The sequence below is a fragment of the Perna viridis genome, chromosome 5 (assembly GCF_037379345.1).
Source record: "Perna viridis isolate PV_CMFRI_1.1 ecotype Kerala chromosome 5, ASM3737934v1, whole genome shotgun sequence".
Classification (NCBI taxonomy): domain Eukaryota; kingdom Metazoa; phylum Mollusca; class Bivalvia; order Mytilida; family Mytilidae; genus Perna; species Perna viridis.
Window position 1 is genome coordinate 2,740,509 of NC_142449.1, and position 27,658 is coordinate 2,768,166.

At 31.8% G+C, this 27,658-nt stretch overlaps 1 protein-coding gene across 1 annotated transcript; it reads right to left on the reverse strand.

The window, feature by feature from the left end:
- Positions 1–76: 76 nt before the first annotated feature.
- On the reverse strand, positions 77–27,393 carry LOC148615604 (exosome complex exonuclease RRP44-like). Its single transcript, XM_088581995.1, has 23 exons — positions 27,134–27,393; positions 23,626–23,688; positions 22,895–22,989; positions 18,843–19,033; positions 18,419–18,492; positions 17,998–18,150; positions 17,092–17,244; positions 16,799–16,924; positions 15,644–15,781; positions 15,299–15,445; positions 14,678–14,794; positions 13,789–13,890; positions 13,401–13,465; positions 12,876–12,960; positions 11,827–11,954; positions 11,217–11,303; positions 10,730–10,886; positions 8,915–9,135; positions 6,738–6,828; positions 6,378–6,455; positions 3,567–3,719; positions 954–1,076; positions 77–173 (listed from the first exon to the last, which is right to left on the reverse strand). Exons 1-23 carry the CDS (start codon positions 27,353–27,355, stop codon positions 84–86), a joined length of 2,859 nt encoding a protein of 952 aa, XP_088438121.1. The 5' UTR covers positions 27,356–27,393; the 3' UTR covers positions 77–83.
- Positions 27,394–27,658: the final 265 nt, after the last annotated feature.

The following is a 27,658-nucleotide window of genomic DNA, read 5'->3' on the forward strand; positions in this document are numbered from 1 at the left end:
CTACCATTATTGATACAACATCCTGGGAGCGTTTACGGTGGAGTTGCCTTTAAAATATATGTAAACAAAGAGTCCATAAAAGTTTATATCTTTATTTTCTTTTTAGGAGGTTCATCACTGGATTCTTCTGTTGTCTCTGGTTTAGGGGCAGGTGGTACACTAAACCCTGGTATCTATAAACGAAACAATCAAATCTGTAAAGGAGCTAAACCAGTCCATCAAAATTATAATTAATACATGTATATCATAAACAAGTTGTGAATAAGTGTAAACTAAAGAATGTTAATTAAAAAAAATGCCTACTTCACCATAGGAACTATTCATATAATAGAGTCCTACACACATATGTTTAATACTTTGGGTTTTTTGCAATGAGTTTGGAACATTCTGAGTAAAATTTGTTTCTTATAAAAAGTCTTATAAACTTTAAAAGTGGTATACATTTTGTACCCACTGTGCTCCAAATGTACATGTACAAATTATTATGTGCTATCAACTCTTATCACCATCAAGTTGTTGAGATTTCTATATACTGGTATGTGTATGAAAAAGAACTTAAACCATTATAAACAGACAGACAGACTGATGTTTATATCTGCCCTGAAAAACAACACATCTGAAATAGTTGATTAAAGTCTACGTGTAAAAATACATGTATGTAAAAAACAAGAGTATAAAATGGAATTTTCATATCCAATAATACTCCAATGATCAATACTCAAGCTCTCAGGTTAGTATGGGTGTCATCTGGATGTTATGGCATGTGTTTTGAAGTAACTACTCTATAATTTCAATATCTGTTAAAATTCATTCCCTTTCTGTGGAATAACAAAATAAATTTTTACAATGTTTTCTGTATCAGCCAAAACAAAATGTAGTCTGAATGTCATTAACTGATGGCTTAGCAATGCTAAGACTGGTGTAATACAAGATGTATATTGTATTCATCTTACCTCTGGTTTGACCAGCTTCAGACAGAGTTTAAGGTGCTGAACATTTGACTGATCTATACTGATCTGAATGACTACTCTGTCAAAAACTTTCATAGTAAAATTACCACAGGACTGGGTATTCTCCTGAAACATGAAAACTTTCTTGATGATATGAGACAGATGAAACCTGAAATGTTCCCAAAGAAACATAAATTATTCCATGCCACTTTTCATGGTCCAATTTGTCAATGGGCTGAATTGTTCCGCATCTGTAAGGAATTGTGGGTAAGACTAGAAACCTTATTTTCATAATTATTTAGGTGCAATTGTTCCCTTGGTTATCCCTATCTTGAAAAAAAACTATGATTCAAATTGTATTTTATCATTAAAGCTAGCGAGTTTTCCGAGACTTGGTTTGTTTCTAAATGCCATTTACAATACTGTAAAATGCATTACTATTCACAGTGTACTAATTTTTGTTATTTTTACAGTAAACAGTAAACTATGAAATATAGTACCAGTGAAACTGATTTTTGATACTATACAATGCTAATCATTTTTTGAACACTGATACTAAGGAATATGGTCATTTAAACACTGATACTCAGGAATATGGTCATTTAAACACTGATACTCAGGACTATGGTCATTTAAACACTGATACTCATGACTATGGTCATTTAAAAGATTAGCAACTTCAAAATGTATACCTTTATAGTACTACCTGACAAAATGCATACCTTTACAGTACTACCTGAGAAAATGTAAACCTTTACAGTACTACCTAACAAAATGTATACCTTTACACCTAACAAAAACAGTTGCCATGAATTTTAATCTTATGAATTAAAGTAAACTGGATACTAATACATTCTTTCTGGACATAGTTGATAATATAACCAATTCAGAGGAATGAGAATTCTTTTAAACAGAATTTTCATTGTTACATTACAACTGGAATAAGACTTCTCCTGAAAACAAAAACTCTTGTTGTGATATTGCAACAGGACTAGGTATTGTCATGAAAAACAAAAACTTTCATGGTAATATTACCACAGGAATAGGTGTTGTCCTGAAAAACAAAAACTTTCATGGTAATATTACCATGGGACTAGGTAATGCCCTGAAAATCGCTTCCAAAATAATCACATTTGTGGTTTATCAGTTCCCCATGCTCAATAAAAATTGCAGTTCATACTTTTATGTTGTTGTGGAAAATTAATTTTTATATCTCTTTTTCATACTCACTGATGAATACAATGTTCATATTTTCCATTTTGTACTTAAATCATAGAAGTATATAAATTTTCATGCTTGAATTACACCAAAGACAATATAACAGATCATTACTGTAAAAGTATTAATTTTCGCGGGTATTATTTTTCACTGTTTCTGAAAGTCAACATGTTTGCGGGTATTAATTTTCACTGTTTCTGAAAGTCAACATGTTCCCGGATATTAATTTTCACTGTTACTGACAGGCAACATGTTTGCAGGTATTAATTTTAGCGTTTCGAAGTTTTTCAAGTCTCAGCAGTGTGTGATTCCTATTTTGATCAGTTATTTTACCGTTTATATTTCAATAAATTAAAATAAATTAATACGACATAAACAAATTGACAAGTCCACATGTATAGTTTTTTCTTGCCATTTTAATCTAATAATGAATTTTATTTAAAACTTAAAAGAACTCACTTTAATTGCAAACTTAAGAATTAACTTCCTATTGACAGTTATCAGCGTGTGTATTTAATGGTAACCTTTCATCATTAAGCTTGTCGTACAAGGCGACTAAATAATGCTCAGAACCCTAGCCCCCAACTGGATTGTGTGCCCTAGGTGGTGGAATGGGGTACCCTGGTGTGTTACATGCTGGGTTTGTCAGGCTATAATACAGAAAACCTGACCACAAACCATAGTGGTACCCTGTGTTGGGAAAGATGCCACGTTCCTCGAACGTTAAAGAACCCTGCTTTGGTATTCGATAGGAATAGGAACCTTTGCGCTTCGCCACAGGAGGCTAAATTGCCCGACCCTACCCATCTCTCCCTTTTTCTAGTGGCAATCAAAATTTGCCGACCCTATTATCCTTGTGTCCCATCCCTTTTTTCATTTCATCATCAGCATTATATGTCCAATTTTATCACCTATTTCAAGTTTATCGTCTGAATATAGCTGAAATATTGCAGCTCGGGCATTAAACCCCAATAATCAATCAATCAATCATTGGTAATTACGTGTAGTGTGTGTGTTTGAAACTTACATTTTTTTTTGTTATTAGAATGTTTGCACAGTATCGATTTCTATTCTTTGATGTGACAGGTACTCTATGGCCACTGATGCAAATCATTATGTAAATAAGATTATGAATTTAGAAATTATTACCCACATGCTTTTATCGTATACGTTTTTATAATAGACTTAATGTAAATTTATACTTGATTGCATTGAATGATACAACCCTTACACAAAATGATGTTCTACTCAAAATTGTGGAAACCATAATACAATGGTCAAAAGACTTAGTTATTTGAATATATTTTCACGGGTACTAATTTTCGCGTTCTTGAGGAAACCATGAAAACAGCAAAAATTAATACCTTTACAGTAATTCTTTGCCAAGAGCGATTTTACCTGTTCATTGAAGTCAAACTTGACAGGACATTTGTCATCATTAATGTACAGTGTGCCCTCCAGTCCATACTTAGGTATTAATATCTGTAGAGCATTCTTCCTAACAAACAGTACATATCCTTCTTCATCTACTCTACGGTTCTTAAAGAATATCTGTAAATAGTAGACAATACATGTATACTTTACCATCCAACCAAGTATAATGCACCTATTTAAATATTCATAGGACATAAATGTTGGCTAGAAGTTGGCAAAAATAACCCTAAATAGTTAATAGAAAAACTGTGAGTTACTACTGCTCACCCAAAAAACTATATGGTCAAAATACAAGGAATCTTATAAAAAGTGTTTTCAAAATCAGACCAGAAATAAACAAGTTATCGTCAAAAAATAAAACAAAAACTTGTTTCTGACCCCTTATTCTTTGTTGACTCAAGTCACAACCCCAAAAATCAATCCTAGTCTTCCTTTTGTGGTATGGCACCTTTTAATACAAAGGATGAGGGTACATAAGGTGCTGTAGCGCCTACTAGAAGAAATGAAATTATCTCCCATTAATAAACTTTAAATTGTTCCATTTTTTTAAATTAAACAATTTATTTCATCTTTGTTTTTTAAAAAAAATCAAAAGAGAAAATTTATTTTCGTTAATAAAAGAAATAAACAAAGTTATATGCATATTCAATCAGTATATGTTGAATAAGTTAAAAAAACAAGTGCACCTTAGTGTTATGATTTACGCTATCTGTAAGACATATATATTAACCAGATTTGGAGAAAACACTCAACACGTTGACGTACTCCCAAACAGTTAGAGTGGGGAATATCAAGAAAAAAAAAGTTAAAGAGTGGGGAATTGCTCTAGGGCCCAAGTGGACCAGAACGTCAACACAGCAGCCCAGCCGCTAGTAGAACCCACTCTGAGTTATTCGGTCAGGTATCTCGAGGGCTGGGCTTCGCTTCCTTCTACTACTAACTGGCATTACTAACAGAATCCCTGTAAGGGGTGGTCATGTGAGATCCGTAAGGATAGTCAAGACCGTAAAAAACCCCAATCATCATGTAGGGAAAACCTGGTCATAGAGTCATACATATAATGACTTATTTTATTTTAGCCCCGTGAAGAATGTTTGCATTTGTACCTATACTTCTACCTTTCATAAAGCTTTAGGCAATTAATCATGTTTGTCTCCCCTTCCATAAAGTAGCATTTTCCTTGACTCAAACTTGTATAAAATTTGGTGATAATTGAGTCTTCGAGTATGTTCCCCCAGTTTTGTCCGTCTCCCAATGGGAGCTTAAATCCTGTCGCTTTCGAAATTTTCACTATTCATCAGTCCAAATAATGGGGATGAAACTGGGAAGTTAAGATGCCAGAAGTGACGCACTTCAATTTAGGATAAAAATAACAGGGGGTCTCCTTTTGTAGAGTTTCCGAAGATTAACATCAATGCTACCTGTATCTCCGCTAAAATGCATGAAAGCTTGGCATATGTTAAATTCAGGTTTGAAAACTAATTTCAATAAATGTCACGTGGATATTCATACCTCTAAACCTCAGATGGTTCACGGTCAGACCATACTTAATTAACCTGACAACTTACATGTATAAGGCATTGTCACACCCCATCAAATCCACCACCCAGGTCGCGCCTGTTTTTTTTTTTTTTTTCAATATTTTCAAGAGGCGGATAACGAAATATTCTAGACATGGATTGAATACAAATGTTACACAGAATGCAGCTGACTGAAATAAAAGACAACTTCGTTCACATTAAATAAAGACGCTGCAATTTGCATTAAATATTCTAAAAGACGACAAAAAGCTGAACTGCAGACAACAATTAGCATGATAGGACCGCTTGGCACAAATATTGTATTAGATCTGGCTGTCGTTACAAATACTAAAACTACATGTAAGCTTTTAAGCACAGTTATTTACACATGAATGTGAAGAATTTACATGTACATGCATCCATGATCCTTCTGAGCGGTGCATCATAGTACTTCCCTAGTAACAGTTTTGATATAAATACGGGTATTTCAAGTGTCTACATGTTTTTTTGGCGTATGTGTAAGTGTACACTAAATACAAAAGAAAGTAGGCAGAATAAGGCCTTATGGACCCTCATCCTTTCAATAATTAATTGTCTAATAGTCAAGTCATTGTCTGAACATAAGGCAAATGAATGTTTCTGGTCTCCCTTTTTGGCCCCTAATTTCTGAAAAGTTCAATTCTCAGTCCAAAAATCAATCCAAGTCTGACCATTGTTGTTTAGAATATTGTAGAACAATATTATAGATATTCCTATTCTTTTATTGGCTTTAGTCAGTTAAATTCTATGAAATACTTGTTTATGTCTCTTTTTGGCTCCTAATTCTAAAATGGTTGGGGACATAACCCCAAAATTTCCAACCTTCATTTTGTGGTTTGGAACCTTGTTATAAAGTTTTGTAAAGATCAACCAACTAATACTCAAGTTATTGCACAAAAACCAAATTTTCATTATATCCAGTGTTGAATTGGCACTTAACATTGAATGCAGTTAGATAATATATTTATGACACCAGTAAAACCAAAGACAACTTGAAGTTGTACATGTAGTCATGATAAGTAAACCTACAATTGTACAGGAAGTTGAAATCACTAACTATTCATGGCCCTTCTATATAAAGCCACACACCACATTTGAAATCAATCTGTTTAGTGAGCACCAAAATTTTTTGACAAAAAATTTCTCTATCATTCCATACAGTGAAAAATGGAGAAGCATACTGTGCCATCTGATGTCTATTATGTAGTATACTTACATGGGTATGAAGGTTGACAGAGGCCCTTCCAGCATACTGTGCCATCTTATGTCTATAATTCAGGTTGTTACTCAATAACTTCAAATAAAACAATAAATATTAAAATAATAACAACTGAGAAAATATGTCACCAATACAGTGAAACCAGCCTACATCTGAAGATTAGATCAGTTTAGACAGGTAAAATGTATTACATTCCATTATAGATGATTAATATCATCAATATATCTTATATAATATTTTTACTACTGATTTTACCAACTTAGCGGGAGTTAGTATTACAATAACCCAGAAAAAATTGACCGTAATTGAGGTAATTTTAGTTATTATCCTTTACTTGACTATACACTCAATTATTACCTGACTTTTATGTTTATCTAGAAGTTCTGGATATGATGAATCTGCACCAATACACACAGCTAACAGTCGGTGTACTATTATATCGGAGTATCTACAACAATATATTATACAGATAAGTTAGTTCCTGTTCTCTTACTTCTACCATGTACATGACATGGAGATTCCCATTCTAGTATGAGTGGTATTAATTCTGTTTTCATACATCATGTATTAAGGCAACAACCATTTGATTTTCAGGAATCTTATTTTTCTGATTTAAATCACTGCCAAATGGTAAGCTATGATACATGTACATCCATTGACCTTTGCAAGAAAAAATGTAAGTCAGCAGAAAAAGGTGCATGAAATCAACAATCAACTAACCGAAGTAGGAAATATGATTGACTAAACCTAAAGGTTTTGGAGATATATGCAAAAAAACTACCGCCTGACCCCTACGTTCTATTTTTAGTAACAGGAGCCATGTTTTTTTAAAAAGATTACATTATGCAAGATTTCCCAAGAAACATTCATACCAACTTTGGTTTCAATTGATCAAGTGGTGTCAAATGAGAAGATTTTTGAAAGAAATCACATTAAAACTAGCAAAAAATGTCAAAAAAGGGGCAATAACTCGAACATGGCTTAATGGATTAAAACAAAAATTTGACCACGGATAGATCTCATCATGATAAAATACATTTACCCTGTCAGAATTTGGCTAAACCTAACGATTTTGGGGATATATGCAAAAAAGTAGTCTGACCCCTATTTTCTTTTTTAAGTAACAGCAGCCATGTTTATTGACAGATCAAAAATCTAAACATAACTTTTGTGAAAGGAACCTCAAGAAACATTCATACCAAGTTTAGTTCCAACAGGTCAAGTAGTGTCAGAGAAGATTTTTGAAAGAAATAACATTAAAAATAGCGAAAAAACTTCAAAAAAGGACAGTAACTCCAACATGGCCGAACAAATTAAAATGAAAATTTGACCATGGATAGATCTCATCATGCTGAACACTTTTACCCAATTTCAGAATTTGGCTAAACCTAACAGTTGTGGATATATATATGCAAAAAAACTACCGTCTGAATCCTATGTTCTATTTTTAGTAATGGCAGCCATGTTTTTTGACGGATCAAAAATCTAAACACACTTTTGTGCAAGATACCCTAAGGATCATCTGAGCAAAGTTTAATATAATTTCGCCCAGTAGTTTTAGAGAAGAAGATTTTTTTTTTAAATTGTTAACAGAAGACGACAACAACGACGACGACGTACACCAAGTGATGGTAATAGTGAGCTAAAAATGCCAACTTTCATTGAATTCTGTAGAGTAGTTTCTGAGGAGAAGATTTTTGATTTTTGAAAGTAATAACATCAAAAACAGCAAAAAAACATCCAAAAAGGGCAGTAACTCCAACATGGGTCAACAGATTTTCACCAAATTTTGAACACAAATCTCATAATGCTGAATACTTTTACCTGCGTCAGAATTTGGTTAAACCTAACGGTTTTGAAGATATAAGAAAAAATCTGCTGTCTGACCCCTATGTTCTATTTTTAGTAACCATGTTTTATAACAGATCAAAAATACCAATGGTCATTTTGTGCAAGAAACTCTAAGGAACAACCATCTTAAATTTCATCAAAATCCATTCAATAGCTTCAGAGGAGTAGATGTTTGAAGAAATTGTTTACGACAATGACAGACGACAACAATGGATGCCAAGTGATGGCAATAGTTCACATGGCCTACAGCCAGGTGAGCTAAAAACTGAACTATTGTCTTCAATATCAAGAGTCCTAGCCTTGTCAAACTTTGTAGCTGACTTCATGTAGAATATTTTTACATGTATAAATACTTTGTAAGGTTCCTTAATTGGAACAATCAAGATATTATATTCTCTCCTAAGTTGGATGGAACAGAAGCTTCCTTGGGCCTTTGAACAATTACTGAATGACAGAATGATGACTGCCAAAAAAGCTTCCATTACTTTTGAAAATCTTAATCATTAATCCGATTTTCAAAACATCTATACAAATTTTTAGTTCATTGTATATTTATTTCCAGGCTACCCACAAAACCCCCCAAAACTGATATTATACAAATAATGAAACAGCCTTATAATCCAACAGCAAAAGAAAACTTAAAAATACTTTTTAAAACTGAAAAAAAAAACAACTAAAAGTACCTCCTTATAGGTGAAGTGAAATGTGTGTAGATGGGAGCTGCTAGACCATAATGTACATATTCTGATTGTGGAATCATACCACTACAAAAATACACTGCCTGCATCATACATCTTGTTGCCATCATCCTTAACATTGTGTTAAAATATGGGTCATTTTGTAATACTGCTGCCTTTAAACTGTCAGCAAACTGTTTTCCTTTTGATACATCAAGCTTGAATCCCTGTAAAGATAATTCAACTACATTGTATTCATATGCAAAATCAATGAAATTTACAGCATATATACTCCGTTCTGATTTTTATAATATTTTTGTAAAAAAATTCTTTTAAGTTCATTTTCAAAATAATTCAACTTTTTTACCACAGATCATTTTCTTTGCATTTGAACTCTGAGAAATATTTTCGGAACTCTATCTCATCAGACAAAATAAGGGCTAATGGTCTGATTCTATTCTATTTTTCAAATATTTTAATTTAATTCAGTTTTTAACATCTGAATCTGCTTTCTAGTCCTGACATCTACAGATATTCAAATTACTTGAATTTATGTGTCCTTGTTATGGAGCCCAACCACACGATTTTCTTATTTGTTTATTAAATATTCAAATAGCTGTTCCAACATTAAAAAAAAAAACAAAAGATAATAAACATTAACTTATTTTCTGGACTACAGTATATACTTGCCTATAGGGACTAAATTTTTAAATGCTGGGAAGGGTTCTGGCTTATAGACAAGATTTAGCTTATGAACTAAAATTTTCAGCTTGGAAAAAGTATAAAGCTTGATAAGACACCAACACTGAACTACGTGCATTGAACAGCCAGACCGTTTCCTGTACCCAAAAGTTTATTTGTACAGTAAATACCAGTTTCAGGAAGACTGTCTTCATCTTCTCGTTTTTACAGCTAAAATATGATGCAGTAAAAGAATATTTACTGTTTGGTCTTTATTTTGCCACAATACTGACTTTTTATAAGTTTATTTGTATTTCCCACTCATCCATTTTGTGTATTGATTTTTTACCTGTGGACACTCATACAGACAAAAACCCAAAAGTGTAATAGAAACATGACCCAATAATGTATCATAATTTGTAACAAAATAATCAAAAATGAGTTTATGACAATTCTTCTTATGAATTTCTTTTTCCTTTAAATAAAACGTCTTAAATTACTGAAATATCTTCAATATTGAGTTGTTGGAGTATCATACACTTTCTGTTTTATTCATAGTTGTTCCTTATATTTATGATTTTAATTTGTATTATTAGTTATACCAAAATCAGAATGAATGAAAAAATGGCTGTATTAAAACAATTCACATGGTTTGTAATTATTTATCTCAACATTTATTTCAGGAGGTACACCTAAGGTAAGGGACATAACTCTTACAAATCATTGCAATGTTTGTATTCACCATTTTATATCAATCTCATGTAAACATCAAAGTAACTCAGACTTTCTTCATTCTATGTCAAAGGACAGCTTGAAAGGCTATGGTGAAATGGAATACCATACAAACATATCAGTGATTTTAGGAGTTATTTCCCTTACCCTAGGTCTACCTCCTTAAGTTATCAAAACAAACAGTTTTACTCATTGCATTTAAGGAATGTTAGCAATGCAGCTGTCAGAAATCAGTCTGACTTATAAGCGGGTCAAGACTAGGTTCCAGAAATTTTGGACTGAAAAGGGGGTCCAACTAAAAGGGTGGATTGGCTTATACTCGAGTATATATAGTATTTTAAATTAACGAGAATATATTTAACAAGAAAACAATTGTAAGTGTTGGTCAAATCATAGAAATGGAGTCACCTTAGATTCTGCTGCTTTGATAAGGGGTTCAAAGTTTGAAGGGGGTGGGGCAGGATGTCTCCGTAACATTGCACAATTAGGGAATTCTTCTAATGTCTTCTTTGCTGTAGCAACATTAGCCAACAACATAAATTCTTCTACCATCGAATTAGTATCCCTAAAACAAAAGAAATAAATGTAAAAAGTATTGGGGTACAAAGTCAATTCAGATAAAATATTGAAAATTAATAAACAGTTGTATTTTACTACAGAAAGCTTCACCTTTACATTGTTTTAATAGGTAGACTAAGCATTACAACCTGTCCTTTACTAAAAAAAAGTTGGTGCTATAAATAAAGAGTTGATGCAAGGAAACATACAATATTTAGAGAAACCTTGTAAATTCCAGAAAATATTAAACTTTTGTGTTTAACATTGTAAAGAAAGTAAAACAAGAATATATAAGAATATTATTCAATAAGAAAGGTGTAGACAAAACAAGTCTTACATTATTTGTTTTGTCTGTACATCTATAGGGTCATGTGTCTCACTGTCAATGTTAAATCTAACTTCTGAGGAGGCTAGGGTAAGAGCACTGAAATAAACAGCTGTCCCATGAGCAAACAATACACTATACCAACCTGACAACTGGAAACTATGTAAATTAAAATAAGATATTCTCATGATTTGTTGCCACATTAAAAGAGCATCCTTTTTAGAGTAATAAAGAACAAAAGACAAAATTTTCACCAAAAAGTATACAGACCTGAAGGTCATTATAATAAACTACTGTTTTAAGCTTGATGCAAGTAACATAAGACATTATATTTAAAGATAAACCAGAACAAGTAAACAGACACACCCCTTTCTAAAATCAATATCTCTTTAAAAATTGGTAAAATACAGCTAAATGAGAATCACTTTACTTTAATGGCTAAAAAAACAAACATTTCATGTTCATTTGATAAAGTTCATCTAACAGATAATTTTTATAGAGTGTCACCTTTAATAGTATTACTTTATTTCATCTTTGAACCTTGTTTTCTACAACTATTTTGATTCCCTCTGGTTTTAAATAATCAAACCAAGCTGGGGATAGATTTGTACTGTATACCTACCCATTTTGAATTCTTTTTGCTTTCAGTATTTTAGCTAATTTATTTAACCATCGTAAACTGTTGGTAAGATTATCAGCTAGAGATGGATCATCAATCTTCATCTGTGCCTCAGCATATGTTAATGATGCCTAAAATAAAAGTGTCAACATATTCATTTGTATTCATTTTAATTCAAATAACAAAAGATATTAACAGATGCTCATAAAATGAATCTCAGAAAATGTTAATTACACCTTGAAATACAGGATAAACCAAACCATCTGAGTGATACGTTTAATAACAATACAGGATAAACCAAACCACCTGAGCCAAATGTTTAACAACAATACAGGATAAACCAAACCACCTGAGCCACACGTTGAACAACAATACAGGATAAACCAAACCACCTGAGCCAAACATTGAACAACAATACAGGATAAACCAAACCACCTGAGCCAAACATTGAACAACAATACAGGATAAACCAAACCACCTGAGCCAAACGTTGAACAACAATACCTTATGTATGAACAAAGCTAGAGGAACATCAATATGTAGTATTTGTTATAAATACATTATTAAAGTAAACATGAACTTCCATCTTTGAGGCAACAATTGTTAGTAGGTAATTCCATCATGCATATTTTGAAAAAAAATAAAATAAATTAAAGAACCTTAGTGAGAGCACTCACATACCCCACACGTCCCATGTTGGATACTCAAGTAAATTTGTAAGAGAAATACATGTAGAAGGACCCGATAAAACAGGAATAAGAGTGTTTTTTAGGCTTTAGACCTTTATCTTCTAACTAAGTTTTGTTACTCAGAATGGTAGTTTCAAATTCCAGACTGTGATTTCTTTGAGTTTTAGTTAATCCAAAGTAAATATCATTGTAGCGGAACAAAACGTACACTTGACCTGTAACGTATCATGGTGAACTTATATACCAAAAATCATAAAAAAAGTCTGGAAAACTGATGATGGACTGACTGACGGACGGGTCAAAAACTTTATACCCTTCGCAACTTTGTTGCATGGGGTATAAAAATCAAGTATGTTAACCAACCTTTGATAATATGATACTTTTAAAGTAGTCTGTTTTAACAATTTCAGCATTCTTTGTCATTTCCCATGTCACAGAAAAGGCAAATCTAAAATAAACAATAACACTGATGGTAAATGTTGCCTACAAAGAATTTACAAGAAAAAACCTTTAAACTCCAGGCATTGAATTCACAAAAAATCTTAAGAGTGAAGTACAGGTTTTCACTGTAAAATACAAGCTGTTAATACTACTTATTTAGAAATTATTAAATGCAATTATCATTGTTGAAGGCATTTAACACTATAATACACATTTAATTTTTATGACATCTAGAAAAATTGTGCTCAAGAAATGTTAAAATTTTCAAAATGTAACTTTCATCATTATAACATAATTTTTATGTAATAAATTCTAATTTACTCTATGATTCATAGCCAGTATTAAATGTAAGTAAAATAGTTATATCAGTTAGCTTTATTCATTCACAACAAAATGTGATAAATGTACCATAAGAATAGGGGCATAATAGTTGAATGAAAACCTTACCTTTCTACATTAGAACGTAATGAACACAGATTAGAACTGAGTAATTCAGGAACCATATCTATTCTCTAAAAGAAAAAGAAAACTTCTTCCTATCATCAGGCTATTAATGATAAACTAATAAGTAAATTTATCTCATAATTGTTGTTCCAAGAACAATTTTGAATAATCAATAAGAAAATGAATTTTTACATTCCAACATCTTTTTTTTTTTTATGTTTCATGTACAACCAAGATTGCACTATAATATAAATAAAATTTACAAAGCCATTTTTCTTGTTAGGTTGATAATATGTAATTACATTAAATCTTAATTTTTTTAAACACAATTTAGTTTATTTTATAAATGAAAGCATATTTAGCAGAAGTCTCTCAACAAAACAATACATACATTATCAACTAGATAAACTGTAGTTCCTCTCTTGGCAGCCTCTTTGTCCAGAGCATTTCCAGGTCTGATGAAATGGGATACATCAGCTATGTGAACACCAACCTTGTAACAATTATTGATAAATCATCATTATACAGGTAGCAGTGATTTAACGAATGTTCCCATGTAATAAATTTCAATAATTCCCATGTGAAATATATTCAGTAATTTCACTCTTGGACTTTCTCCTGCTAAAATGTCACAATCACCCAATAGCGATAAATAGCAATGAAAATAGCAATAAATTATGGAGGAAATCTATTTCTCAAATTTTTAATCTTTTTTTCACATCTCCTGAATGGTATATACCTTACAGAAAATTGGATTCCTGTGAATTTCAAATCCCAAGACAGTAATGTCTAATCAGAGGAAAAAGTACACATAAGGATTGAAACACACACACAATCAGGTAATATTATACACATCTGTAAGAATCAGGTAGGTGAAATATGGTATGAAAAAATCTACTATTTGATTTTCATACCATGTTGGTAAACTGAGCTATAATTTTTATTGAAATGCATTGAAAATGAACATTTCAGGTGCAGATAACTCAACCAAAAATCAAATTTTTCTAACTTTCTATTGAAAAATTTCTGAACAAATCTAGTGATGCAGATATCAAATAGTGACCTTTTCAAAGAGAGAAATCTTTCATAAGTGACATTATATTGTCAGATTGGTTGGTTTTTGACATGCATGTTTAGGATTTCTCCCATTTGCCTGATTCTTACAAATACTTAACACTTACTTCTTCTGGAGTAAACTCATCAAAAATGTTTAATTACAGTGAGTTAATAAAATATGCACAATCACATGTATATAAATCAGTTATAGGGACTTCCCTTACCTCTAAGTTACCATTATCTAGTTCCCTACAGTGTAAAGCATCATCAATATCAGTACACCCAGGTGGATCTACACTACAGATATCTATGTGTCGCAGATCTCGTCGCTTCTTCCTGTCCTTTATAGAAATATATTCAAATTCAGGATTTAATAAATTACTGTCTATACAAGAAATCAGTTCCTTTTCTGACAATCTTTACACTTTTTAATTCTAGTTTCATAGGGTCCGTATTTTTATACATCATGTAATCAGATAAGTTAATTTGTTAAATGTAAAACAAATATCTTAATGATACATATCATAGTTACACTGAAAGCTGAGGAATTACACATGCAGTTTTAAACTGATATAAACATAATACTTTCATTCATCATTGTCCTGAAAATGTTCACTATACTGTAGGTGTAGAAGTCAACCCTCGCTACAATATATTAGTGTAGAATGAGAAATCTGTGATATAACATTGGTGAAGATGGTGTAAAATACACATTTTCTCCTGTGTAATGTAATAAAATTACTCATATTGTATTGATCAGAACATTTATGATGCTAGTCCTTCTGTCATTACAATCTTGGTGATATTGTTAAATAATTTTTTATGGGGACATTATTTTAACCTACCTCATCAGTAATTGTCCAGGGCATCTTAGGTAGAAAGCTGAGGACCGCCTCTGAGAACTGACTGTGAGGTACATCATGTTCTAACAACAAAACCTCATTCTCTGTGTCCTTATCACCTATTGTACCAAGCTTTCTTACAAAATGACCCTGCAAAAAAAGAAACAGCCTTTTCAAAATTTTTTACTCGTTCACTTAAGCTAACAGAAACAAAGCAATGATTTTTAGTTCAACCAATCAAAATGAAATCCATTTTTATGCTTAATTACTTGTATGTTCTTTCAAATTGCAAGTTGTATTAACTCTAACCTATTATTGAGTCATCTAAAGAAATTTCTTATACTATACCTGTGGATATCTAGAATTTCTTGGCCAGTTGTCAATAGCAACAACTATTCTCTGACTGGCAAGTTCCTTAGCTTGCCTTGTCTCTATGCGTATTCTAGGAATTCTTCTATCTGCTGGTGTAAATATATGTCTTGTGCTCTGTAAAACAAATTTGGAGTTGAGTCTCATATACAGGATTTCTGAAGAGAATCTGTAATCTTCCAATTAGATGATTAAAAGAATACCAGCTGAGAAAAGTGAAATATGATCATGAGTTGAGAGGAAATCTTTGACAGTTTAAATAAAAGAATTATGAGGAGTAAGTTCTTGGAAATATGATGAATACCATATTTGGGTATAATGTGCACATTTTTACATAGAAATCATTTTCAGAGCATGGGGTGTCTATCATGCATCAATGAGACTTGGCAACAAAATGACAGATTTTTCTATGAGAATGGAAACAAACAACCCCAGAAGTTGAATGTTACTCAAAGAAAAGTTTATCCAACCTTCAAATACATTTTTAAGTATTGAATATTAAATGATGATTTCTTCAAATCATGTTTATATGTCTTAATAACATGTTTTGGACAAAGGTTGTACACTATTTTTTTTTATATAAAACATGTTTAGAGACTAAAATGAAACAACAGAAAGCTGAACGTAACATCCCCATTTTTTCAAAGCCTCCATGTTAAATGCTTTTGCAAATTAAAATTAGTATTTTGAAACTTATTTTGAACATTTCCAACAATTTTCATCCCTAAAAGAATGTTTAAAATGAAAAATCTTGAAATTTGTGTAAAAATCAAACTGTAATTTCCAAGTTTCCAGACTTTTGATTTTGTTTTGTATGTCATTTCATACATCCGACAATTTTATGTTTGAAATTAAAATTACCCAATTTATACAGCTATCAGTCTTTACATAATGTTTTAGTGTGAAAAGATTTTTTCCCGCACATATTTGTAGGAAATAATGTATGAAAGTAAATAAATTTACCAATCATGTGCAAAATCTTCATCATATGTCTTACAAAATTCTACCGCAATCTATTTCCAGAAAAACCTTTTTCATGTATTTTGATCTTCAAAAACACCCTGTATGCTTATATAAATGCATATCATAGTTACCAAAATATGGTAGTTTTTTTTGTCAAACTGCTACACAAACCTCCTTTAGGGCAGATGGTTGTAGTATACCACAGTACTGTCTCCAATTCCTTTTGATGATACCAACTATCTTTCCCGTTGGCTGTCTTAATTCCTTAGGTACTTTGTTCTTCTTCATCTGTTTCTCCTAAGAAGAAACAAATTATTTGTGAAGGAGATTACATAAGTACTATTTTTAAGAAATTAGTTTTAAAATTTATAAATTTCTAGATTTTTTTAATAATAATAACTCACATATTTTTTTTATTTTGCAAATCACAATGTTTCCATTGTAATTTTTTGTTAATTGAATACCTCAATTTCCATACTGTCTTCATCTGCCCTTTCTTCTGTTTCCTCTAACACTAAGGAAGAGGGACAACTCCATTGGTCCTCTGGTAACATCTCAACAGCTACAATATCATCTTTGACAACTCTGTTTAAGTTCTGATGTCCTTGTATAAATATCTAAAACCAGGAGTTATACAAATGTAAACAACAATACACATAAAACCAGGAGTTATACACATGTAAACAACAATACACATAAAATCAGGAGTTACACACATATAAACAACAATACACATAAAAACTATTTATGTATTCATGTAAAGATTCATGTACTTCCATTGGTACCAGTGCAGTCTTGTAAACCAATCATCATTTTCCCTACCAAAATAAGGTTGCCAAATCTATTCATACCTCTTTATACATAGGAACAGAAGGATGCAGACCATTAGGCCCAAAAATATAATGGTCTTCTTCCCTACTAACAGCAACAAAAAAATATAGTAGGTAGGAAGGTAGGTAGGTAAATTATTTTATTTCTCAAAACATTTGATATTGAATTAAAGGGAAACAATCTAAACTTTAACAGTGCTTGAGACAAAATGTTTAGGATAGGCACAAAAGTGTAGCAGAAAACATACTATTGTTTTGGTCTTGCAATGTCCTTCTGTCTGTTCATGGTAGAGGGAAATAATTGAAGTGCTGGCAAAGAATGTAATTTTAAAGTAGACAAATAATCTTTTACCAATGAATTATTATCTCCTCCATGTCTGAAATAGTGTGAAATTAATGATAGTGATTCAGCATGACAGACTTTTTAGACAAATTTTGGATTTTCATGTATTTCATCATTTGTGGAAAGGCATATTTTTTTCTATTTTGTAACTAGAGAGTAAGCGAATTATTTGCCTCTGTTTTCCTTTTTTTTCTTACCATTCTGTCTTCATCATGAACACTGACATTTCCTTCTAGATAATTTTCCCTGCTGGCTTGAAAACTACCCTGAAGATATTTACCAGACTTTATTCCCCTCTGTATAGTGGACAAGGGCAGGTGTTCTGGGTACATTATTTTGTCTGCAACTCTCTAAATCAAACATCAAAACAGTTTACAGAAAAGCAGCTTTGATACTAATTATGCTTATATTACTATAAAAACTTTCCTCAAATAGCTCTTTAAACCACTTAACAATTTTATACACATCTTTCTATTTCACACAAGAATAAAATACATATTAAAAGCTTTCTAACAATATTTTTTTCTATTTCTATTATTTCATTACATGCATCTTATTGCATTCATGAAGAGTTTTTTTTATTACAAGTCAAAATCATGAAGAGCATCAGATACCTACCAACTGTGACCCTGAACTGGACAATCTATCAACCAGTGAAGCATTATCTTCCAAACTCATTACATACTCTCTAACTGCAAAGAAAATAACGCTGATAAAACTTAAAAAGGAAAGTATTATTTTCATGCATGTCACCAACATAAATACCCCCTAAAAACAGTAAGACACCAAACTTGATTTGAAAGACATAACAATTAACATTTTCAGTTTCATCAATGACACAATGAACATAGAAAAAGAAAGTGTCTTCCCTTACAATAAATATAGCAATCATTAAGATTTGATGGACGTTACAAGTAAAGCCTACCTTAAGAAATCTAAGAAAATGTTAATGAATGACAGAACAAAATCCCTAAAATTTACAACAGATAAAGTAATTCTAATTTTATTGAAATCAGAGTCAAATTCATCCCAAAACATTTACTGGTAAAAGACTGAAGTCCGGCCTCTTTTGCTTTGGTCCTATTGTCTTCATCATTGGTAAGAAGAATAACATCAACATCATCTGAGGCATGATCAGCCAAGTGGTTTTTATACCAAAGAGTTGCCTCCCTTATAGCACGGTCATTTCTATCATTAGCACTTTCTCCTTTCTGTCTTTCAACATAGGTATCTCTGGAAAGATAAACAAATTCATCGAAGTGTTTCCTGGCTGCTTAAAATGATTGGATTTTTTGGGTAAAATATGTATACTCATAATTATTGTATTAATTTTTTATCCGTTCATTTAATTATTAGGTTTTTCTACTTGCATGCCTTTACTGTATATCCTTATAGTATGCTTTGTGTTATATTGTACAAAATGTATTTTATGAGAGAAGATGTCATAAGTTTGACTAACTTGTGTCCTATCCTATTCATTCCAGCTGAGCAAATAAAACTGTAATAAACTAAACTTAGTTGTGAATCCAATAAAATAGTGTCCATGGAGGAATGAGTCACTTCATATCTGTTAACCCTCCCACATTAGGTGGGGCAGACTCCCACAAAACCAACATAAAAATGTCTGATTTGTGGGAGGTTTTCAGTTAAAATTACTATCTTTTCTGTGAAAAAAACTAATTAATTGAATTTTTACATAAAAAATTGCTTTAACATGAAAATCTTCCACTTAAAATAGTGTCAATGGGGGATTATTTCCAACATGAACTGTTCCAAATGTTAACAGGTCACTCAGTTAAAATAATGTAGATGTTAAATCCAAGTATTAATTACCCAGTAAATGCCATGCTGGCAGAATCTATATCAAGCAACCTACATACTGTTACCCCTTTATTGTATAAATTTAACTACACATTTTCACTACTTTATTAGTGTTAGAAGCCATCCCCAAAACATGAAAATTGATACCCAATATAAAAAATAAATGACACCATAGTAATACATTAAAAGTCACAAATTGATTGGTTTAATCTCAACTTCTACACTTTTACTTATTGAAGTGTCTGGATAAAGATTTCTGGCTATGCAATGACATCTGTATTCAGAAAAAAAATTGATACTGATCCTCAAAATTTTGAAAATCCATTTGAAAATAGTATATCATTGTTCTATTATTAAGGGTTACAAAATGATGACTACTGGTATATGTTTAAGCTTAATACAGGTCATGTGTCACAGAGTTGGAAGACTATTAAAGTTAATATACACTAGTCCCTCTGTTATGTGGCCACCCATCCTGCAATCCAAAATTGTCCACATATGAGAGGTGACCTCTCTTAAAAGGTAGGCCAAGTTCAGTATTTCATTGTATCTGTTACATGTACATTTATCTGTACTAGTAAATGATACACAAAAATCATACACAATTTTATTTCATATTTGTTATTTATATGTAATATAACAATAAATAATTTTTTGTTTTTTTATCATATTTTTCTGACTAAAAGTTTTGTTCAGCAAGTGGTCAGCTCGAATTTATTGTCAACCTTGGACATTTGTTTTGTAGACATTTGAACTTTCAAAACCAACTGTTTCCTCTAGGAGCCTACATAGTAAAATTATTTGATTACATTCATTCATAATTTGGGGGTAAACTGATATCATGTCTTTGGGAAACAAAAGCTGTCAATCAAACCGGCGATCAATTGACAAAGATAATTGTACCATGATGCCATCAATTTTACAAATGAATATGACTATGTTTTATAAAATCTTTGCTAATCGGAATACATAACTTATGAACTGTAAGAATATAAAAACTAACTATAAAAGTTCTTGACTGGAAAACAGTATCGGATTGAGCATTCTGATTGGATGTTTTTACTGTCTTGACTATCCTTACTGATCTCGCACGACTGCCCCTTACAGGGATTGTGTTAGTAAATGTCAGTTAGTAGTTGGAGGTAGCGGAACCCAACATTCAGAACACCTGACCGAAGAACTCAGTCAGAGTATGTCCTATTAGTGGCTGGGCTGCTCTGTTGATGCTCTGGCCTACTCCCAGTCGGGAAATTTTACATTTTAAAACCCATTAACTTTTATGCCAATTTTAGTGTATTTTTGCAAGGTTTCCATGGTAACCCTATTTGTTGTGGGTATATTTTTTCCAGAAAATTTTTACTACATTCTGAAGGCATTGGCTTGAGATGTTTCTAGATATATAGATTTACAGTTGCATGACAAATTTTTAAAGTGATAAATGTTACAAAGCATCAGATTACAAGACCAAATTAGGCAGTTCTACAATACTGTGGAGTGCTGGCATTATTAATTACCAGTCGCAATTATGAACGTTTCATCAGACTAAATTTACTATATGCTATATAGCGACTGTACATGGCCGGATACCAGAAACTAGATCTTTTTTCATTTGAAATTGTGGCTGCTGGTCGTGACAGAGGGGTGGCCTTTACAAATGGGAAAGTTTGCACTATAAGTCGTTAATGTAATTGAAATGTGGTCCCATAAGACAGGTGGCCATTAGTCATGGGAGGCGTTTCAAAGAGGATTACTGAAGTAACAAGAAATCATTGAGATGGAATCCTTTTGTTGGCCCTGCCATGAAATTAAAGCCACCTGTACGGAATTCTCCTACCGTACTCTTAACGTAATCCTAACGTAATTTTTTTATATTCCTACAAGATTTTCTCTAACAAGACAATGTAAAGATATGAAAATTACGGTAATATTCCTGCAGGACAGTTACAGGATTCCTACCGTAAAAAAGGCCGAATTATTTAAATTAGCAGGAATTTTGTTACAGGAATTCTTTACAAAAAAATCCTGTAATAAAATTCCTGCTAAATAATTCCTGTAACGAAATTACAATAACAAAACTCCTACAGGTAAATTACAGTGACAAAATTCCTGCCATGAAATATGGTAACAAAAATCCTGCCAGAAAATTACGGTAAACAAAATCCTGCCAGCAAATTAGTTACAAAAATCTATAGGAGTGGATTTAGGTGATCAGTCAACATGCCAAATATCAAAAGGCCACACTAAAAGACAAAAAAGTTACAGCCTGGACATGAATTTGTCAACGAAATAACATGAATTTGACCTTGAGGTCAAAGTTCAAGGTCATAAGCCACTATCTATGGCACACAACACATTGATGATCTACCTACACCTTAAATATCAAAAGCCAACGAAAGACAAAAGACAAAAAAGTTGCGATCTGGACAAGAGTTTGTCAATGAAAGAGTAATCAAGGGAACCAAGGTTATAGCGGTAATCAAGAGAATGTAATCCAGGGACAAAGACCAGACATGGAAAACAGACATACACAACAAAGAACATAAAGTAACTAAAATCAAACATACAAAAAAGTTACGATCTGGACAAGAGTTTGTCAATGAAAGAGTAATCAAGGGAACCAAGGTTATAGCGGTAATCAAGAGAATGTAATCCAGGGACAAAGACCAGACATGGAAAACAGACATACACAACAAAGAACATAAAGTAACTAAAATCAAACATACATACAAAGTAACAAAAGCAAATGAGCAACTCGGACTCCACTAAAAACTGGGAGCACAAACCAGGTGCACCGGTAGAATAAGTGTCCTCTGCTTTTCTAGAAACACCTGCCGAGTTGCTCATATAAAGTCAAGTCCGGGGTAGACAAACGAGGAAAGGAAAACTATGACCCGTTGAATAAATCAGTTTTCATGGTGCAGATGGATACAAAAAACAGAAATTCAACATTGAGGTCAAAGTACACTATCCATGGTACAGGAAACATCATCTTTACATGATCAACCTGCATGCCAAATATCAAAAGCCCACAATAAAAGGCAAAAAGTTACAGCCTGGACAAAAGTTTGTAAAAGATGGATGGATGGACAGAGTGATTGCTATAGGGCAGCCACCACTTTTGTGGTGGGGGCTTAATTAAGCCAAACAGATTCATTGATCAAGTTACATTATCAGAAGTGTTAAATGACCACTGAAATTCAGATTGTGCCAACCAAAGAAGATAATGTGAAATGGTAAAAAGCTATGTGTACTATCACAATAGTGTATACCAACTTGTTAAATTCATTGCAGAATGTGTAAAAATGTTTGTCAGGGTTTTCTAGATGATCTTTTATTCTCTTGTAGGCAGGTGCACTCCTGTGTCGTACCTAGAATAAGGAAAACATTGGTTAAAGAGGTTGACCTTGTACAGCATTTTGAAATCAATGAATTACATTTTCATATCATTTTTTACATGTATCATGATGCAGTAACTTGAAACTTAAGATTAACAATCACAATAAAAGTTTGGAAATATGTAAATGTTCAAAGAACCTTAGATAAATCAGTAGTACTAAATTAGCACAAAAGATTTTAAGCTACTCATGTTGTGAGCAAATTCACAATGGAAATATCCCCAGCTTCATATGAAGTTAAATGTTAAACTATATCCTTTTACTGGTATAGGAAAATAATGATATTCCTCCATACATGTCAACTTATAATGCCTAACTTTACAATATGATTCAAACAAACTCCAATGAGCAGTCATAGAGGACTTTAAAATGAGATTTCAACATGTAAAACCCATAAGCTGAATTATATTCCCACATATTTATCTGCATATGATGTTCAACCTACCTATAAAATTTTGTCAATTCTGATTAAGGGCTGTGTTTACAACATATGTGGGGAGACAAATGAACAGACTGGCAGATGAACAAATGATTAATCCTGCATACAAACCAATTTTAGTTTGTAGGGGTATAACAAAAATAAAAAAAATTAAGACAGATAATATTTACCTCATCAAGTACTGTCTGTAAAATTATAACATTCTGTATTGAAGGATCTTCTACTACATCAATCTACAGTTCAGAAACATATATTTAGAATCATTATGACATATATACTACATGTCTTTCAAGAATGACATTAATTATGATACAAAAAAAGACCCATTATCTAAGTAGAACAAAATCATGTGGAAACCTCAAACTTTCAAATTTCCTTCTTTTTACTTAAACAAGTCTATATGACATAAACATCAAATTAGCATAAATTTTCATGTTGCAAATCTGTTGCCATGGAAACCATCATTTAATACCATCACTACCAAAAGGTAAATTTTGCAGTTTTCAATGGACTTGTTACCATGGACCAATGCAGACATTATAGTTTTATACTTTGGATAGTTTGACAACATTATTATAAAAGTGTCTAAAATATTTCCTAAGATAGCCATTTTTATAATTTTGAAATCCTGTTTTATGTAACTTTCAATATAAAACAGTACAGAAATGCACCCATAGATAAATGTATGTGAATACAAATGAACTTTAGAACTGGAGAGACTGTCATTGCACAATCTAATGAAAACTAAAAATGTGTAATTTTTTTTTCTTCAAAATTTTGAAGAGGATCAAAGTGCTGTTAGCACTGAATGTTTTGATCATTTGTAAAAATAGTATCATACACAGGCAATTTTAACAATTATATGATGTAAAATATAACTGTAATCATAAATTTGCATTTCCCATGTAATTAAGAACTCCTTTTATTTCTCTGAAAGAGGAAGCTAAATATTAATCTTTAATATACATGTAGATTTCAGAGAAACATAATGTATGTATACTTGTTTACCTTTGGAACAGTTCATGTGGGAGATTATCTTCCATTGACACTGTCTAATGTGGGAAATTTCTACTTAAAAGCAATTTTTTGATGTAAAAATTCAATTATTTTGATGTTTTCACAGAAAATATAGTAATTTTAACCAATCTCACAATTTTATGTCGGAGATTCTTAATTTTTTTATTGGTTTTGTGGGAGTCTCCTCCTAAAGTGAGAGGATTAACAGGTATGGACATGATTACCAGATGACTATTTAAACAGTATCCAACTTCACACACATTTCAAATTTTTGTTTCAATTCACCTTTTACACAATTTCTAAAACCTGTCAAAAAAATTAATTTGCAAATAAATGTTAATTCCAAAGCTCTGCTTGAGAAAATAATTTCCTAGATTTACATAAGAAAGATGGACAAAAAAGAAAGACATTTTTTCTTAATTTGAATTTTCCCACCAACTTTACTTAATTAAAATTACTGCTCTTCACTTCCTGTTTATCAATTATAAAATACTGATGAAAGCATGCCATGAAGATTATGACAGATAACCATTTAAATAGAACATGCTTACCGCATTCAATGCTTCGTGACACATTTTGCAAAAACTTAATTTCCATATGGCAAATTTATAACTAATATCTGCTTCAAATAGACAAAAAGTAAACTGTGCACACAACTTCAGTAATAAAAATTAAGATGTAATTGGGAAGTATATAGTTTATAGCTTTTTTGTGGTAATGCACTTCTGAAACAAGCTCTCTGATTTCCCGTGTTCTTCCGTATATACTGTGCAGTTCCCACTCCATCTTGACAAGGCATATATGAGAATCTTTTGTTTGCTGATACCACTTTTTTGATAGCCGTTTATTAATAAAAATGGTTATGATGTTTTTTCCTTTCATCTCAAATATTTACCTTTCATTTTGTTTCCGGTAATATGCAAATCAAGGGTTTCGCTTAAACAATGACATTGACACCGTCACAGCTAATGAAAATGATATTTTGAATATGCCAAGCTCGCTTATTAAAGTTTTGACATCCATCTGTAAACAGTTAATCAAGTGGATTGAAGAAATAGTGTTAATTATTTTCACCTTTGTAAATGATCTTTTATCTTCTGTTAATTAAGGCCAAAAAAAATGTCTGTTTAGGGTTACATTCCTCCCAAAAATAGGGTAGGTAGGTAGGCATTTTCATTTTTTTATTTTTTTTTATTTTACTTTTTCTCAACTAACGTTGAGCCTATATTTGTAAAATAGCATCATGTTTAAGTCATGAAAGTGTATGGTTTTAAGTAGAAAGTTTAATTTTTAACATACACACCTATCAATCATGTCTTTTATTACAATACACTTATTTTTTGTAGGAATTTTGAACAAAATATAAGTACACTGTATTTTAAAATGTTACCTGCAAATACATTTTAAAAAGTTACAAATTGCATATTATAGATGTACAAATGTATGTCTGGTACCGTAAAATAAGTGGCAACAAGCAGAAACCGCTACCCTGTCTTGAGCAGCATTTATTATATTTTAGTGCCACGATACTTGTGGCTTCCATTGTGCTCATCATCAGTAATACCTTGGATTTATGTGATATAAATCAGTCTCCTATTTAAACGCTATTGTGACCTGGTTATAAACGTACTTTCGGCCTTACCGGAAATGATCCATATTATTCCAGAAATAACCGATTTTGTTAATTTTGGAGAAAAAAATGTATTAGGGTCAGGAGAAAAAATTAGGGTTGGTCTGGAAATTTGAAACAGACATTTTTTTTGGCCTAAATGACAAAGGGCTTGAGGATAACTTGGCACTCCCATTACTGTGTATTACATGTTCTACCGTACACATACGTAAATTATGGCAGCATGTTTTGAGGGAACATTTAGAATTATTGATTTTATATACATATAAGTGTATTTGAATTAAGAATAATGTTTTATTTAAAAATAGAAATACATATTTGGAGAAAAAATTTTGTATGAATATATTTTCGTGGATTTGTTCTACCAACGAAATAAATGGCACTGAATCCCAAACGAAGATTTATGCTATTACAGTATTAGACAATAGCGTTTTACAAATTTGTCCTTAATTTCAATAGAGGTTTTCAATATTTATAAATGTATTATACAGATTTTTGCCATGAACTTCAAACCAAACAAGAAATATAACATATTTATTTTCTATCGGCATAAATACCGAAACAAAAAAAACCAAAAAAAATAAGAGCATGACAATTGTTTGCAAACACTTTTATCAAAGTTAGTCATCACATTTTCAACAAAGAATTTGAGAAAACAGGTTAATAAATAGCCAAATAGCAATGGTACAGTTCTATGTAGATGAATACAAACAACTTTTCCCCTAATAGTCACTCCCAGCTTCACCTAATTACTTATGGAACTTACATGTATTATCCACTTTAGGCAGTTGTTTGGATGGCAAAAAATACATGTACATTGTATCCATGGTGTAACTTTTAACCTAGTACACATGTAGTGCTGATTAAACTGAAGTAACCCACAAAACTGAAATTACTACATTTCGAAATTTAAAAATTGATCCAATTTTCTGTGATTCCTAACAGTGACCAGTTAAGATAGAAAAGACTGATTGCTTGGGCAAAGATTCCCTTGTAATTTCCCTACCAACACCAAAACATCATATCATTACCTGATGAAAAACAACATTTGTATCGAGGATGACATAATGTGGTTTTGAACATAGTTTGCTTTTGCTTGTCGGTCTCCGTTCAAGTGGTTTTTTCTCATTTCTATCACATACGGTACAATTTTGACATCCACATGTTATATCGTCACGAAGGTAATGTTCCCGTACAATCTTTATAATGCTCCCTTTCTTCGTCTTTTTGATAAAAGTTTTCGTAGTCAACATTTTTCGATAGAAATAACTTTTGCATGTGGTTTTATTTTGACCGGAAATAAATAAACTAAAATCTTAATAAACCCGGATGGAGTATTCATTCCGGAAAATTAAGCATTATTGAACATTTTTGCAACAGTTACTGCAGATCCAAAACTCATCAGGGAATTTCTTAATTCAGATAACCCTACTTCTACTAAATCAATCTGCAAATTTATGAAACAACCAAATTATATTAGAAAAAATGACAGGACAATACAGGCATTTTAAAACTTTTAAATGTTTGAAACTTTCTTGCGATGATTTTGTATTCTT